Source organism: Pelophylax lessonae (genome assembly GCF_965119305.1).
Source record: "Pelophylax lessonae genome assembly, chromosome: 1".
In the NCBI taxonomy this organism is placed as follows: Eukaryota; Metazoa; Chordata; class Amphibia; order Anura; family Ranidae; genus Pelophylax; species Pelophylax lessonae.
The window spans coordinates 426,235,641-426,253,788 of NC_138768.1; the positions used below are offsets into that span (position 1 = coordinate 426,235,641).

Here is an 18,148-nt window from a genome sequence, read left to right on the forward strand (position 1 = left end):
AAGCAAAACCTTGTAGCCAAAAGAAGCATCCACAGATGCCAACACATCCACTTTATAAAAATGTTGTAAAAGTGTGCACCAACGACCAGGTGGCCACCTGTGTCACTGACGCTTGATGACGGAAAGCCCAGGAGACACTAGTGCCCTAGAAGAGTGCTCCTTGACAGAGAAAGGAGGAACCTGACCCCTGATGCAATAGGCCTGAACCACCATCTGTCTGATCCATCTGGAAATGGTGGCAGAAGAAGAGGACAACCCTTTGTCGGGTCCATCCGTGAGCAAAAATAGAGAGTCTGACTTCCTAAAAGACTCCATAGCTGCCAGGTACACCCTAATTGCCTGGACCACATCCAAGGTATGCAAGGTAATTTCATTTGGATGTTTAGCCTGGGACACAGGGAAGGAAACACAATGTCTTCATTCAAATGACAGTCAGAGACCACCTTAGGAAGGGATTACAGACAGGGCGAGGAACCACCTTATCCTTGTGAATTACCATATAAGATGAACGACAGGATAATGCCACCAGTTCCAACACGCTGCACGCAGAGGTGATAGCCACCAAAAAAGGCCACTTTCTGGTGCAGCGCAAACAGGGAAACCTCCCAAATATTTTCAAAGGGAGGCTTCTGTAGAGCTGAAAGCACCACGTTAAGTTCCCAGGGTGGCAACAGAGCCCGCACTGAAGGAACCAAATGTCGGACCCCCTGAATAAAAGTATGCACCAGGGAGTGTGAGGCCAAAGGTCATTGGAAAAGACTGCCAAAGGCTATACCTGGCCCTTGATGGTACTCAAGCCAATTTCTGTTCAACCTTCAATCAAAAGGAAAGTTAAGATCTGGTGCACCGAGAAAGAACGAGGGTCAACCTCAAGAGACCCACACCACGCAATGTACTTCAGCACCTGGCGCTCAACAGCCAAGCCGCAAAGCCAGTGACTGTAAAGCAGGATGGAAGATCGGTCCTTGGAACAGCTGATCCTCCCTGAGAGGAAGCCACCAAGGAGCATCAGCGACCAGCTGTACCCAATCGGCGTACCAAGACCGGCGCGGTCAGTCTGGACGGAATCCCTTCTGCTTTGATCCTGCACAGGAGTCGTGGCAGAAATTTGAGAGGGCTGGAACAAATCGGTCATCCCACCTTAGAATGCAGACTACTTACCGAGGCCGCCAAGACACTACTTGTACCCCCTAGGTGATTGAGATAGACCACGGCCGTGGCATTGTCCAAATGAATTTGTACTGGACACCCCTGAAGATGAATTGTTCAATGAGCCAGACAAAGGCTGATTGCTCGGAGTTCCAGAACATTAATCGGCAGTCTTGACTCTGCCAGAGTCCAGACCCCCTGAGAACATCTGTGCTGAGGACGCCTCCCCATCCGGACAGGCTGACATCTGTGGTGACAACCGTCCAGTTGAGGGGGAGAAAGGATTTTCCCCATCGAAAGTGCCAGAGAACAAAGCCACTTATAGAGACCATGGCTCCTTGTCCCATTTCACCAGCATCTCTTTAGCAGAGATCTTGTGTGGAACTGTGCAAACAGACTGCCATTGAGGGTGGACACCATCAGGCCCAGCACCCGCATGCAAGCCCGAAGGGATGACCGTCTGCTGAACAACAGAAGCTGAATTGCCTCCTGCAATGTCTGGAGTTTTTCCAGAGGAAGAAACACTCTGGCTGAGGCCGAGTCCAGAGTCAGACCCAGATAGTCTAGTTTTTATGGATAGAACCAAAAGCAGACTCCTGAAGGTTCAGAATCCAACCAAACTCCCTCAGAGTTCACAGAGCAATCTTCAGTTCTCCATCAGAGCAGTCGGAGACTTCGCTCGCAGAAAAAGATCATCTAGGTACCCCTGTACCGCGATCCCCTGCTGACTCAAACAATGCCAGCACTGGGGCCAACACTTTTGTGAAGACCGGAGGAGCGGAGACGAGACCAAAGGTCCATGCCACAAACCATAATGCTCCTCGCCCACGGCAAAATGGAGGAAGTGTTGGTGACCACCACATATTAGAATGTGCAAATAGGTGTCCTTGTTGTCGATAGAAGCAAGAAAAAATCCCCCTGATGTAGGAACGCCACTACTGTGTGAATGGACTCCATGCAGAACTTCTGTACTCGCACCAGCAATTTAGCGCCTTGAGGTCCAGGATTGGATCTACCTTGCCTTCCTTCCTGGGAACTGTAAAGAGGTTTGAGTAAAAACCCCTGAAAATGTTCAGAAATCGGAACAATCACCCCTTGAAGGAACAAGTCTTGCACTACCCCAAATTTGTAAGTCTTGGGACAAGTGCAGGTTGGAAGGGAAGAACCTTTCCAGAGGATAAGAATGAACTCGATCTCGTAGCCTGACCGAATAACTTTGTGGACCCACGTGTCCTATACCAGGGAGGTCCATGGATCCAGAAACCAGTGAAGATGTCCCCCCACCCCAGATATGGGTGAGGGCGCCCCTTCATACAGAGGCAGCCTTGTCTGCATGTCTGGAAGAGCCCACTCGTAGCTTGCCAGAACAGGACCTCTGGGAAAAGCCCTGACTTTTGATCCCTTGTCTTGAGACCCTGAGGGACGAAAGGCGAGCTGAGGAGAATAGCTCATATCTACAACGGGGCTTCTTTCCCTTGGTAGCCTGTGGAAGAAGAGTACTCTTCCCCCCTGTGAGACCCTTAACAATGTCCTCCAAGGAAGCTCCAAGCAGGCAATCCCCTACAAGGGGGAGGGGGATCAGTTAAGGCCTTCTTAGAAGTCTGGTCCACAGACCAGTATTTCAGTCTGATAATACGCCAAAGGACCACTGCTAATACAGACAGCCTAGAAATCAAAAGAGCCACATCCAAGAGGCATCACAGATAAACTAGCCCCTGGACCAAGTGACCTGCCAGCTCTGCAAAGATGGGGGGAAGCTGTTTCCCCCCCTTTGTGGAAAGTAGACACCCTAAGCCATTTGCTGAGAAGCATGTTAAGTATTTTGCAGATCTCATAAAGTTTTGAAAATTGAAAAAAGAATACAGAAAAGATGTTTTCCTTTTCTTTCTTCATTTTCCAAAACACATGAAAGCTGCAAAATACTCACAATGTCACTTAGCAAATACCTTGGGGTCTCTACTTTCCAAAAAGGGGTCATTTGCAGGGGCGGGGGGTAGTTGTGCTATCTTGGCATTTCATGGCCTCCGAAACTGTGATAGGTAGTGAGGAGTGAAATCAACAATTTACGCCCTTAGAAAGCCTGTAAGAATGATAGGTTTTCGGGGTCCTATACGCAGCTAGACTGCCAAAAAGACTCACATGTGGTATCTCTGTACCCAGGAGAAGCAGCAAAATGTATTTTGGGGAGTAATTTCACATATACCCATGGCATGTTTGAGCAATATATCATTTAAGTAACAAGTTTGTTTAAAAAAAAAATAAAATGTTGTCACTTTCCCAAAACTTGTAGCAAAATATAAAATATTCCATGAACTCAACATGCCTCTCAGCAAATAGCTTGGAGTGTCTACTTTCCAAAATAGGGGTAATTTGGGGGGTTTTGTGCTATCTTGACATTTCAGGGCCTCTGAAACTGTGATAGGTAGCGAGGAAGTAAAATTAGCAATTTACGCCTTTAGAAAATCTGAAGGCGGTGATTGGTTTTCAGGGTCTCGTACACAGCTAGGCTCCCAAAAAGTCTCACAAATGTGTATATACTGAGAGCAAATGCTGTTGCTGTCAGAATAAACAAATGCAGCTGATTGGCGTACCTGAAAAGCAAACAATGGTTAACGATCAAACACAGTAGCAATAAAACATTGCAATATAATAGTATACAGTGCAGTAAAACAGTGGAATGGTGGTATCTGCAAAGAAAACTATGGTTAACAATGAAAAACACAGCAACAATATAACATTACAGTATAATAACATACAGTACAGTAGAATGGTGGTATCTGCAAAGCAAACTATGATTAACAATGAAAAACAGTAACAATAAAACATTACAGTATAGCAGTACATTATAAAGTACAGTAAAACAGTAAGAACAGAAAAATAACTCAATAAAACAACTATTTTTGGCTTTTTTTTTTTTTACATTTTTTGTAACTTTTTTTGTAACTGTAAAAGAACTTTAAACGTTCCAGGCTAGTGTCTTTAAAAATGCGATAGCCATCTAACATCTTTTGAGACCCTGTGTGAAAGTGTGCCCTACTATACCCTATACTAATACACTACTAGTGTGTGGTAGCGTTGTAAACAGTCCCTGATGCGGAGACTAGGTTGGCCAGGACAGTAGGGACAAAAAAAGCGGGTGTCACGCCTACACAACATCTTCTTTGGGGTGATCTTTGGGCAGAGGTACCCGGGAGGACATTCAGAAAATGCCTCTCATGCAGCCGGCTCACTGCATATGGATTTTGAAATTGGGCAACAGCACTTCCTGGATACAGAAGGGCTGTGATGATCTCTTTGTGGAATATTACAAAGGATCCACTTATTCCTAACGTTTTGTATAGCACATGAGTGTTCAGCAGAGCCAATTGGAATAAGTATACAGACACTTTCTTGTACTAGTGTCTGACCTTACAGGCATATAAGTACGGCACCATCATCTGGTCGTTAAAGTCCATCCCTCCCATGTTAAGATTTTATTTGTGGACACGGAGGGGCTTCTCAACAACACCAGTTTCCGTTGCAATTTGGACTCTCGTATCTGCGTGAATGGAGGACAGAACGAAAACATTCCGTGTGTCCCTCAACTTCACTGCAAGTAATTTATTACACTTTAAGCAGGCTCTCTCCCCCATCTAAGTCAGGAATCTACAAGCCGTTGGGGAAAGCCCCAGCGATTAGGTCGCAAGGTGCCACATGTGCCAATTCAAGAATCAAAAAGGAGAGTAAAAAGTGGCACGCTTGTGTAATAATTGTCCACGTATAAATGGTACCCCTTTCCGAATAGGGGGTAGTAGGGGAAGTCCCAAACAATCTTGCCACTGTTCCCCATGTAGGCTGGGCAGTTGGGGGGCTCCACATTACTATATTTTACATCCTTAATCCGGAAACTACATGTATAGCCTGTTGCCCTGTCACAGAGCTTATACATCTTGACCCCATATCTGGCAAGCTTGCTAGGGAGAAACTGAAAGCAAGGCGGGCAGAACATTTAATCAGGGACTCATCAACACAGACAGCTAGTTGGGGGTGTATACAAGGCTGCAACCTTTTGGTTGAAGTGATTTACGAGGCGCCACATTTTGTGGAACCAGTCATATCCAGAGGACGATAGAGTTCATTGTCACCGAGGTGCATGAACTGCAGGATTTGCTCTTATCTTGTCCTGGCCATGGCAGCAGAGAACACGGGCATATGATGAATTGGGTCAGTGGACCAATGTGACCGCAACTCACTCTTTTTAGTAATGCCCATGATGAGGAATAGGCCCGGAAAGGTTTTAATTTCGGAAACAGTGATACGTTTCCATTCAAATTCTCTGGCAAGGGTCAAATTTGGCTTTGCGGCGATTAATTGATCGGCATATAAACTGCTTTGGTCCACAATAGATCTGTAAAGATATTCAGTGAAAAACAGCTAAACAAAACCAAGGGGAGTAAAATCTACAGTTTCCACCTGAATTTCGGGTTGGCCAGTGAATGCGGGAAGAATAGGCGCTGCAGAAGTGGTTGGCTCCCAATCAGGATTTGCAAGAGCATCAGGAAGGACACTATGGGCTCTATGGGCACGTCGAATTCGAATTCTTGGTGGCTGTGAGACACTACTTGTGCTAGCCACTGCACCAGCTTGAACTGCACTTATGGGACTCACCACGTCACCAAGTGTTACTGCAGTGCTGGTTTGACTACGACCAGGATGTACTAGGCCGCTGGTGCTTGCCAGTTCACCAGAAGGTTGAGGGGCACTAGTTCCGACACTCTGCTGCATATGAGAACCCTGCCATTGTTGCACCCCCGCAACAGAAGAACGGGGTCGGGTATGCCTGACCTTAGCATAGGCCTCTTTACCAGTGTACCTCTGTTTGGACATTTTGGCTAATAAATTTATAGGTACCCAGTGTAAATCACAGGTAAAAAAGCACCTGGTTGTCAAGGACTGTTTGAACTGCTACCAAAAAATGTAACCACTAGTGCTAGCAGAGATCAGGCCTGACTCTGCTAATGCTGCGGTTTAGTGTGCTGTGTATTGGAAGTGACAGTAATCTGCTGATACTGCACTTTTTGGGGGATGGGCGGATGGGCTAAACGCAGGTGCTGGCAGGTGGCGTGGCTGATCCTGCTAACGCAGATTTTTGGTAACACTATACTAAACTAATGGGGACGCTAGTACAGTTCTGATATGATCAAAGATATTGATCCGTTCAGACACTATACTAGTAATTGGGGTGTTTAGTGTGTGTGTTTGTGTGTGTGTGTCGCTGGCAATCAAAGGGTTAAAGTGTATTACTAAATACGTGGCGGGCAATCTGATCCTGTCCTGGATTGATGCTAACTAACGTTAATGACAAAAAAGATCTGTACACTATAATAGTGACACTGTGAGAGGGCAATGAAGAGGTTAACTGGAGGTGATCAGGGGGGTTAAATCTTTATTAGGGGATGTATGGCGGGTACCCTTAACAAACAGCATCGTGAAGGCAAAGGAACACACTAGACAGGTCAGGGATAAAGCTGTGGAGAAGTTTAAAGCAGGGTTAGGTTTAAAAAAATATCCCAAGCTTTGAACATCTCACGGGCACTGTTTAATCCATCATCCAAAAATGGAAAGACTATGGCACAATTGCAAATATGCCAAGACATGGCCATCCACCTAAACTGAAAGGCCGGGCAAGGAGAGCAATAATCAGAGAAGCAGCTAATTCTGGAGGACCTGCATAGATCTGCAGCTCAGGTGGGAGAATCTGTCCACAGGACAACTATTAGTCGTGGACTCCACAAAACTGGTCTTTATGGAGGAGTGGCAGGAAGAAAGCCATTGTTGAAAGAAAGACATAAGAAGTCCCTTCTGCAGTTTGCGAGAAGCCATGTGGGGGACACAGCAAACATGTGGAAGAAGGTGCTCTGGTCAGATGAGACCAAAATTTAAATTTTTGGCCTAAAAGCAAAACACTATGTGTGGAGTAAAAACTAACACTGCACATCACTCTGAACACACCAACCTCACTGTGGTTTTGGCAGCATCATGTTGTGGGGATGTTTTTCTTCAGCAGGGACAGGGAAGCTGGTCAGAGTTGATGCGAAGATGGATGAAGCCAAATACAGGGCAATCTTAGAAGAAAACCTCTTTGAGTCTGCAAAAGACTTGAGAATGGGGTGGAGGTTCACCTTCCAGCAGGACTATGAGCCTAAACATACAGCCAGAGCTACAATGGAATCATTTAGATCAAAGCATATTCATGTGTTGGAATGGCCCAGTCAAAGTCCAGACCTAAATCCAATTGAGAATCTGTGGCAAGACTTGAAAATTGCTGTTCTCAGATGCTCTCCATCCAATCTGACAGAGCTTGAGCTATTTTTTCAAAGAAGAATGGGTAACAATGTCACTCTCCAGATGTGCAAAGCTGGTGGAGACATACCCAAAAAGACTTGCAGCTGTAATTGCAGCGAAAGGTGGTTCTACAAAGTATTCACTCAGGGGGGCTGAATACAAATGCAGATATATATTTGGAAAAAAATTTGAAAACCATTTATCATTTTCCTTTCACTTCACAATTATGTGCCACTTTGTGTTGATCTATCACATAAACGTTCCCAAAAAACACATTTACGATTTTGCATGAAAAACTGTGGGAAATTTGAATATGAATACTTTTTCAAGGCACTGTATATATAATATGAGTTGAACTTTAATTTCACAATTTTTGATTTTACTATTCTATTGCTGACACATTTTAATCTGTGTTCTGCAATGCTTTCAAATTGACCTGCTGGTTATTAAGTTGCAACCTTGGCCATACTGCCCCTTTAAATAATGTTAAAACTTTTTGCTGCTCCGTTTTGTAAAATTATTAATTCACTACGTCAAAAGCATTCAGACTGTTCATAAAAAAAACATTTGGAGCTTTTGAAATATGCATGAGTGTAATTTATCATCAATTATTGTATTTGTTTAGCACTCACTTCAGAACGTCTGCTTCTGTAAATTAGGCAGTGCTTGGATGGTTTTGTATGCATTCTCCCATAATATGTGAATTGAAATGAATCCTCAAAATGCAATATGGGCAGAAAACATTTTTTTTTTTTAAGGTTAAGAAGTCACTCTGAGAGGAAATACTGGAAAAGTTTTCAAGTTTACATTAAAGTAGAGCAACGTGAAATCATTTAGCTTTAGCTGCATTTCAATAAAATGTTCTTGCATTCGTAAATACATTTTCAGACCTTTCCATCTGTGCTTTTCTTTGACTTACATAGCTAGATCATGCTGGAGTTTGCTTTTCTTACCAAAACAAAGTTTACGATAATGTAGTACTTAGATGTTTGAAGTTCCCAAGAAATAATGTGCTACTCATAGTATATTTCCAGCTGTGTTATTTCAAAAGAGTTATTTTTTTTCCAAGTCAGTAAGTTCACCTAATGGATTTATACCACTCTAGGCTGGCTCTGACAGTGGGTGAGACAACAATAATGTATACGCTGAATGCAGTTGACATGGGTATCAGAAACTGTAAATGTTGATATTTTCTCACCCTCACCCCTAGTGATCTCAGCTCTCTCACCTTGTACTAAGGACAATAACTTTCTAAGTCAATGTTTGTATGTACATCATTTTGCTGGTAAAAATTCAAGCTTTCACGCCATTTTTTTAGGCACCCACAGACATAAGGTAATTGTTAAATGAACTGCACTGGTAGGGTCCCATGACTAATGTTAAAGTTTAACTTTAGATCTATCTGAAAAAAATGATGAGGATGGTATTGGCCGCCAAACTGTATTTTTTTTTTTGGGGGGGAGAAACATTCTTGGGAAATAATAAAGGTTGTTGTAATTTTTGTTAGGGCCCAGGGCAAACAGTGATGGTGCTTGCGCCCGATTCATGTACCTTGATTCTGTCAGTACATGCACTGAGGTCGAAGTGTACATACTGGACACTTCTTCCTCAGTGCACACTCCCTGGCCACTGCTCCTGTCACACTGACAGATACATGGAAGAGGGTTTAGTACTACGGGTAGGCAACAGAGACACCTGCGGCAGTTGGAGGATTGATGGATGCTAATTAGTCCAAAAGCAGCTTTTGAAATAAATCACTGCCATGTGCTGTTAATCAAAAGAAAACTGGACCGGATGGGAAACTAGTTCCCCATCAGACTCTGCCCACCCAGTGCCAAGTCATTTCTCAAATATGGACATGGTCATATTTGGGTGATGACATCACCATTATCATGTAAACCATGTTTGCATTTTGTTTTTGGCAGAATGGGGTCGTGAATACAGTACTGTGTGGGAAGTTGTCCCATCTATGACAGATTCCCACTACAGACATGCCCAACTTTGAGCACCTGGATACCTCTGTACGCCAGTTCAGAGCTGGTATTAACTACTTTAACTTTGGGCCAATGCTGACATTTTCCACATACATGTAAAAATCTGCATTTTTTTTGTTCGAAAATTACTTAGAACCCGAAAACATCATATATTGTTTTTAAGCAGAGGCCCTAGAGAATAAAATGGTGGGCGTTTCACATTTTTTTGGTCACACAGTATTTGCACAGTGGTTTTTCAAACACAATTTTTCGTAGAGGAAAAAAATTCACTTAAATTTAATGCACAAAAACACAATATACAGTGAATCCAGAAAGCATTCACAGCCCTTCACTTTTTCCACATTTTGTTATGTTACATCTTTATTCCAAAATCAATTAAATTCATTATTTTTCTCAAAATTCTACAAACAATACCCTATAATGACAATGTGAAAGAAGTTTGTTTGAAATTTTTGCAAATTTATTAAAAATAAAAAAAATAAAAAAAAATCACATGTACATAAGTATTCACAGCCTTTGCCCAATACTTTGTTGAAGCGCCTTTGGCACCAATTATAGCCTCAAGTCTTTGAGTATGATGCTGCAAGCTTGGCACACTTATTTTTGGGCAGTTTCTCCCATTCTTCTTTGCAGGACCTCTCAAGCTCCATCAGGTTGGATGGGGAGCATCGGTGAACAGCCTTTTTCAGATCTCTCCAGAGATATTCAATCAGGTTTAAGTCGGGGCTCTGGCTGAGACATTCAAGGACATTCACAGAGTTGTCCTGTAGCTACTCCTTTGTTATCTTGGCTGTGTGCTTGGGGTCGTTGGCCTATTAGAAGATGAACCTTTGCCCCAGTCTGAAATCCAGAGTGCTCTGGAGCAGGTTTCCATCAAGGAAGTCTCTGTACATTGCTGCATTCATCATTCATCCTCAATCCTGACTAGTCTCCCAGTTCCTGCCACTGAAAAACATCCCCACAGCAAGATACTGCCACCGTCATGCTTCACTGTAGGGGTGGTATTGGCCAGGTGATGAGCGGTGACAGGATTACTCAAGCATGACGCTTGCCATTCAGGTGACTGAAATACACCTTTTCAAGTACTTTTCAAGGCCATATTACCAAATGCTGTTTGTTTGTTTGTTTGAAATGCATATTACTAAATGCTCCCTGCCATAGGAAGGTCTACCCAGGGCTATCTTTATCACAGGGCAAAAAGGGCAGAGTGAACGGTCCTGAGCCTGGGTCAAAGACCGATCACTTTCACATGATTACTGGTTGAGAGTTTACGTGCGAGTGGGTGCAATTAGCTGCAAGCGCCATCAGCCTCCCATTGCTTTCAATGGGATTGCCTACTCAAACCTAATAGGGGTCTAATCGTAGGCAAGGTGCATTCGCAGGTGTGAATGCACCCTTCTGACTGCTGATTAGGGCCAATATTAATATTACATCCTTCCGTGAAGAATAACTCTCACAGGGTTAATGTGCTAAATTACACAAGTCACAAGAGGGTTAATTACTCAAACACAAGAAGGTTAATTTACTAAAGGCAAATAGGCTGTTCACTTTGCAAGGGAATTTTCACTTTGTATTGAAGTGAAGCTCTGATGACTTTCCTTTATCTGAACATGCACCTTAAATGTTGTGACCTGTCTTTCACAATCAAATACATTTAAGTTCTGTAACTCTTGTGTGTGTCTATAGACACACTGAGCATGTGCAAAGTGCCTCCAAGGCTCTGTTCTATCATCAGATGGATTGAGGACAGTAAAAGAAGAGGACGATCAGAGAAGACAGGATCAAACAGCCTTTTTACACAATGCTGATACTTAACCCCTTAGGTTCCACAGTGAGTATAACAAGCATGCTTTACTGCATATAAAGACTGATTTTTCTATTCCGGGTTTAGTAACGCTAAACCCACTAAAGGTCTTTTCTGCAATATAAATACATTTTTTTTTTCTCCAAAGTATCAACTGATATTTTTTTTTCTGGAGGGGGAAGGAGTTACCCAGACAAAATACAATTATAGACTGAACTATCAATTAAGTCACATAATTATTTACCTCTATTTCATATCCCACGTCACACTGGTACAAAACTGTGTCTTGGTAGAGGAACCGTGTTCCAAGTACTGATCCATGGTTTGGGGCTGCTGGCTTTTCACATGTTATCCGAGAGCATATGTCATCACTTAATGGAGGTAACCAGTTACCATCAGTCTAAAAAAAAAAAAAAAAATGGTGTTTTGGTCAGCTTACATCAAACGTTTTGAGGTATACCTTAGGTGTATAATATATACAGTATATTGCTGCAAAAAATATCTGCCTTTCATAGACTGCATATTATCAGCACACTAATATGTTCCCTATGGCGATCCAGGCGGATTCTAGCTACAAAAAAAAAAAGAATTTAGCAGTGAGGCTGTCTGTTGGTGGGAGCACCTATTTGCCCTGACAGCTAACCCTGGTGGATGGATGGATTTATTGTTTCATTGGACTGAAATTTACTCACTTTGTTTCTAGCGCAGCACCTTCCTTTCTATATCCGTTTTATGTTTTTATCCTACATATGTGCAGCTGCTGGGTGTATCGAAAGAGACTTACTTTTTATTGGTTATCTGTTAGTGGATCCAAGCGTTTTATTTTGTCTGTACATATAGTTGGTTCCATAATATGCCTTTATTGTAAAGCCACCAGAAGAAGCAACATTCAGTGTTTAGGGGCCATACAAGGTCCCCAGTGTCAGACCGATGTTACCCTATCGCTACTCATTGCTGAATCTACGTCACTACAACTGTACAGCTGGGAACTCCATTTAACCGGTTGCCGACCGCCGCACGACTATGTACTGCGGTGGTCAGCCCCGGCCAGGCAGAGTGACGTAGGGGTACGTCACTCGCCTGTCACTGACTTGTGAGCCAATTGCCGAGGCGCGCGCCCACCCTGGCTCGTTCACTGACAAGTCAGTGCGTGTGACCGGCGGACCCGATCGTCCGCCGGTTACTCACGATCGCTCCGGTGAAGGGAGAAAGGCGGACGGCTTATGTAAACAAGCCGCCTGTCATTCTCCCTGGTGTAAAAATGAAGATCAGACGGTTCTACTACGTAGAACCGTTGATCTCTGTTTTTACACCAATAGCCATGTCCCTTTACAGTTAGAAACACGCCCCTAGGACACACTTAACCCCTCCCTCTCCAATACAGTTAACCCCTTCCCTGCCAGTGTAATTTTTGCAGTAACAGTGCATATGTATAGCACTGATTACTGTAGTAATGTCTCTGGTAACCCCAAAAGTGTCAAAAATGTCAGTCAAGGGTCCGATCTGTCCGCCGCAATGTCGCAGTACCGCAAAAAAAAATCGCAGATCGCCGCCATTACGCGTTAAAAAAAAAACACCAAAAATGACAAAAATCTTTCCCTTTGTTAGTAAACGCGATAACTTTTGCGCAAACCAATCAAAATAGCTTTTTGCGATTTTTTTTACCAAACATATGTAGCATAAAACAAATTGGCTGAAAATGTTAAAAAATTTTGATTTTTACATTTTTTTTGGGGAATTTCATATAAAAAAATGTGAAAAATATTGTTATTTTTGCAAAATTTACGCTCTTTTTTTGTTTATAGCGCATGATCAAAAAATCGCACAGGTGATCAAATACCACCAAAAGAAAGCTCTGTTTGTGGGAAAAAAAGGACGTCAAATTCGTTTAGGTACAGCGTCGCCCGACCGCGCAATTGTCTGTTAAAATCACGCAGTAAAAAATCGCAAAAAAACCCCTGGTCTTTTAGCAGCCAAATCCTCCGGGGCTTAAGTGGTAAACTCCCTGCTTTCAGGCTTGCTGTAAATGATTGAAATCTCAGACCAAACCATTTGGAAAAGGATTAGTTACTCCTCTAATTCAATCACTTTTGTCTAAATTTCAGATTTAGCTATGGCTCTCTGTAAACAACAAGCTTTATACAACAGTAGCACGAAGGCGATGGAGTGGATAAAAGAAAATGTGAAAAATGATAAAGATCTTTACTGACTGATGGATAGATTTTATTATATTAATGTATTTGTTTCATATCTACCAGAAAAACGAACTGGTCAAGATTGGCAATAAACACAAGTTGACCACTGGCTTTGGGTACACAATTGCAAGCTCTGCAAGTTATGTCCCTCTTAGATTGTAAGCTCTAATGAGCAGGGTCCTCTGATTCCTTCTGTATTGAAGTGTATTGTATTTGTACTGTCTACCCTCAAGTTGTAAAGCGCTGTGTAAACTGTCGGCGCTATATAAATCCTATATAATATTTAATAATAATGTCAGCAGACATGTAAACATCTCTATCAGCCTGCTTTCCATCACTAATGTCAACTTGTCAATGTCAGCTCTTTTTGGGCCTATGTAGATGGTATTTAATTCACTTCAAGGGGGTTTCCCATGCAAATATAAGTCTAAGAATGTAAATTCTGCTTGAAGCAGGTTAAATATAGGTACATTAAATAAGTTCAAATGCACCTGTCAATGAGTTCTGAATGATCTCAGTTGCCTCTGGACTGATGCCAGCGGCACAAGCCCAAAGCCTGTTGACCCAGACCTCTACATTAACTGCAGGGTCAGGTTTATCATACTTGTTACACAGATATGAAATAATTGCGATATCAAAATTTTTTTTAATGAAAAATATATGAATGCTTTGCCTTTTCATTTTATAGTACAGAAGCAAATTCCGTGTATTTCCAAGGTAATATAAAGTGATTTACCTTTCTCAGGCTTACCCATTGTTTATTAATGGGTGTACACTTTTATGGCATTAAACAGAAGTAAAATTAAACATCAACAGAAGTTTAATGCATCATAACCAACAAAAATTTAATTTTGGTTTAATTTGTAATAATTAACATTATTCATGCATTTTATAGATAAGATTAGGAGAAATACAATTTTATTTTAATTACTTTAAAAACAATTTACCATACAAGTCGAGGTACTTGGTCCTGATAATGTATAGCCAGGTTTGCAATCAACAGTTATGGTTTTATTAATATCATAATCTGCCTTTAGTTTTACTGTGTTTGCCTGTAGTGTACATTTTCTGGGAATGCATAAAATTTCCTCTGTTGTCCAAGAACCATCTTCTAGGCAAGTTTTAGTTGCTGTATTTGAATCCATTATATAGCCATCTTGGCACCTTAAAGAAGAATTATACGCATCGAAAACATGTTAACAATAATACTGTATATTATTAATATAACATATAGTCATTTCTGTTGTTACCAAAAACGAACTGTAGAGTACAAAAGTTATCATAGATATTTGCACCTTCCACTTTTAAAATGCTCTTGGATCACTTCATTGTCCCCTATACAGTGCATCTGGAAAGTATTCACAGCGCTTCACTTTTCCACATTTTGTTATGTTACAGCCTTTTTCCAAAATGGATTAAATTCATTATTTTCCTCAAAATTCTACAAACAATACCTTATAATGACAAAGTGAAAGAAGTTTGTTTGATTTTTTTTACATTTTGTATTTTTAATAAATTTGCAAAGATTTCACACGTACATAAGTATTTACAGCCTTTACAGCTCAGGTGCATCCTGTTTTCAGTGATCATCCTTGGGATGTGTCTACAACTTGATTAAAGTCCACCTGTGGTAAATTCAGTTGATTGGATATGATTTGGAAAGGCACACACCTGTCTTTATATAGTCCCACAGTTAACAGTGCATGTCAGAGCACAAACCAAGACATGAAGTCCAATGAATTCTCTGTAGACCTCTGAGACAGGATTGTATTGAGGCACAGATCTGGGGAAGGGTACAGACAAATTTCTGCAGCATTAAAGGCCTCAATGAGCCCAGTGACCTCCATTATTCATAAATGAAATTAGTTTGGAACCACCAGGACTCTTTCTAGAGTGGGCCAAACTGAGCAATTGGGGAGAAGGGCCTTAGTCAGGGAGGTGACCAAGAACCCGATGGTCACTGTGGCAGAGCTTCAGTATTTTTCTGTGGAGAGAGGAGAACCTTCCAGAAGAACAACCATCTCCGCAGCACTCCCCCAATCAGGCCTGTATGGTAGAGTGGCCAGATGGAAGCCACTTCTCAGTTATAGGCACATGACAGCCCACCTGGAGTTTGCCAAAAAGCACCTGAAGTACTGAAGTACTCTCAGACCAGGAGAAACAAAATTCTCTGGTCTGATGAAACAAAGATTGAAATCTTTGGCCTGAATGGCAAGCGTCATGACTGGAGGAAACCAGGCTCCGCTCATCACCTGGCCAATACCATACCTACAGTGAAGCATGGTGGTGGCAGTATCATGCTGTGGGCATGTTTTTCAGGGGCAGGAACTGGGAGACTAGTCAGGATCAAGGGAAAGATGAATGCAGCAATCTACAGAGACATATTTGATGAAAACCTGCTCCAGAGCATTCTGGACCTCATACTGTGGCGAAAGTGGACCAGCCAGAGCTTGGACATGAACCTGATTGAACATCTTTTACGATCGTCACTTCCGGTTTGCTTCCTGGATCTCGGTGGAACGCACGCCAGCAGCGGCGCTCACCACGATTGTAGATCCATTTACATGTGGTTTTTTCTTTTTAAGTATGGTTTATCATTTTGGGGGAATAAATTAGCCAAACATACTATACTATCTGGTCCCCTTTCTTTTATATATTTGGGAAAATCGGAGCCTTCAGCCGGATTGATCCCACACAAGGCATCTATATCCTGGAAATCCCATACTAAGAGCCGGTTTGCTAAACCACCTTTGATTCAAACAAGCGTTTGGTACTCATATTTGTGGTGAGTAGGGAACCTAGAGGGTCTGGACACTCACTTGAGCACCGTTTGAATGATCAGTTTACTGCACCTGAGCACCTTTATTTGGACACAATAATTTTAAGGATTATCCACTTATTTGTTTTATTATCTATTGGATTTTATATTTATATATTTATGTATATATATCACCATATGTATTAAGCACCATATTGGTTATATCACGAACAGGAATTTTATTGGATTTTTTATTTATATTCATTTTATCACTTTATATACCAAGCACCTTATTGGATTGATCAAGAATAGGAATTTTATTAATATTGTTTGCAACTTATGGTTGTTTGCACATATTTATACATATATAATTTTTTTATATACACAAATTAATTAATTTATGGAATGCTATCGCTGTATTAATTTTTATATTTCTTCTAAGATTTACTTAGATGCACAGCAGCTGCATTAATTTAATAATTTATCATTTAACACAGTTATTTAGCACTAAGCAGCGCGGGTTATAATTTTATTTATCTCACAAAGGCTGTGAATACTTATGTACATGGGATTTTCTTCGCTTTTTTTTTTTTAAATAAATTTGCAAAGATTTCTAACAAATGTATTTCACGTTGTCATTATGGAATATTGTTTGTCAAATTTTGAGGAAAATAATGAATTTAATCTATTTTGGAATGAGGCTGTAACATAACAAAATGTTGAAAAAGTAAAGTGCTGTGAATACTTTCCGGATGCACTAAATAGTGTTTCTCAGTAATACACAAGCTTATGGGAAACCTCTAAGATTGGAGAATTGGGAGCACATGCACAATTCACTCACCTCTTCCTACTTCCCTAAGGTTTTATATACACCTAAACGTAGAGCTACCCTTTAGTGAGGCAACGTGCATTAAACTATAGTAAACAGTCAGTAACCATTGTAACAGTAATGAGGTTGAGACCCTCCAAGAAACTGAACAAGAAAACTGAATGGTACCTTTATTTCATTAAAATTCACCAATCTGTGGCATAGGTTACATTTAAAAATCTGTCTGTAGGGTCAGGAAGGAATTGGCACAATTCATACACCCCTGGCCTACAGATATCCTGAGAAATTACAACCATTAAGAAATGTCATAAATAGCTTAGCAGTCATAAAGGCAATAAATGTGTCTTAGTGTTTCTCCTCAAAGAGTTTAAGGCATATCGTAAATGTTTTAGCCAGCAGTGGAATGCAGAATCAACATTTCCTGACCGGCACTAAAATCTATGATTAAACTGTGATTAAACTAGATGAATTCCACTAAATGGAGCAGACTACTACCATTGTTTAAAGACTAAACACCCTCATTTTATGACATCAGGCCTGTGAGATACATAACTTTCAAGATACATTTCAAGGTTAGGCCATGAGTTGCATTGTTCAAAAGGTCATTTAATGCTGCACAGTAAAATATGTGTTTTATATTGTGGTATGCGGTATACTCAAAGTATTAATGCATTTGAAAAGCTGTATTTTAGGGAGTGGCAGCTCTATGATCAAACATTTTGGCACTTATTTATATCACTACGGTCAGCAGCTGGCTCTGGCATGTGGAGCATGGAGTCCCTTCTCTAAACTTGCAGCCTTGTTTCCACAAGTAGGTCCAAAATCTGTTATGGAGGTAGCAGAAACCAAAAAGATGGCCGCTGGACTCCTTTGGGATGCAGAGCAATCTTTTTAATTTCTGCTTCATCCACATTCCAGGACCAGCTGCTGGCCGTTGTGATATAAACAGGCACCCTTTCTTATGTACCATGTAAGCCATTTCTTATGTACCATGTGAGTTGATTATTTACATGCACCTAATATTGCCTGTAATTTACTGCACTTAGTCTGGTGCCCCCTGGGGTTTCTTGGCTTTACAGGTTACCTACCAGCCCG

At 41.5% G+C, this 18,148-nt stretch overlaps 1 protein-coding gene across 3 annotated transcripts in view; it reads right to left on the bottom strand.

Annotated features, from left to right (window-relative positions):
- The window catches only part of SVEP1 (sushi, von Willebrand factor type A, EGF and pentraxin domain containing 1), a 573,162-nt gene that overhangs the window by 75,358 nt on the left and 479,656 nt on the right, over positions 1-18,148 (bottom strand). For all 3 annotated transcript variants that reach the window (XM_082255001.1, XM_082255000.1, XM_082254999.1), the window contains exons 39-40: positions 14,414-14,630; positions 11,516-11,671 (exon numbers count right to left, since the gene is read on the bottom strand). In XM_082255001.1, coding sequence (XP_082111127.1) covers positions 11,516-11,671; positions 14,414-14,630 — 373 coding nt within the window. The remainder of the gene's footprint in view (positions 1-11,515; positions 11,672-14,413; positions 14,631-18,148) is intronic.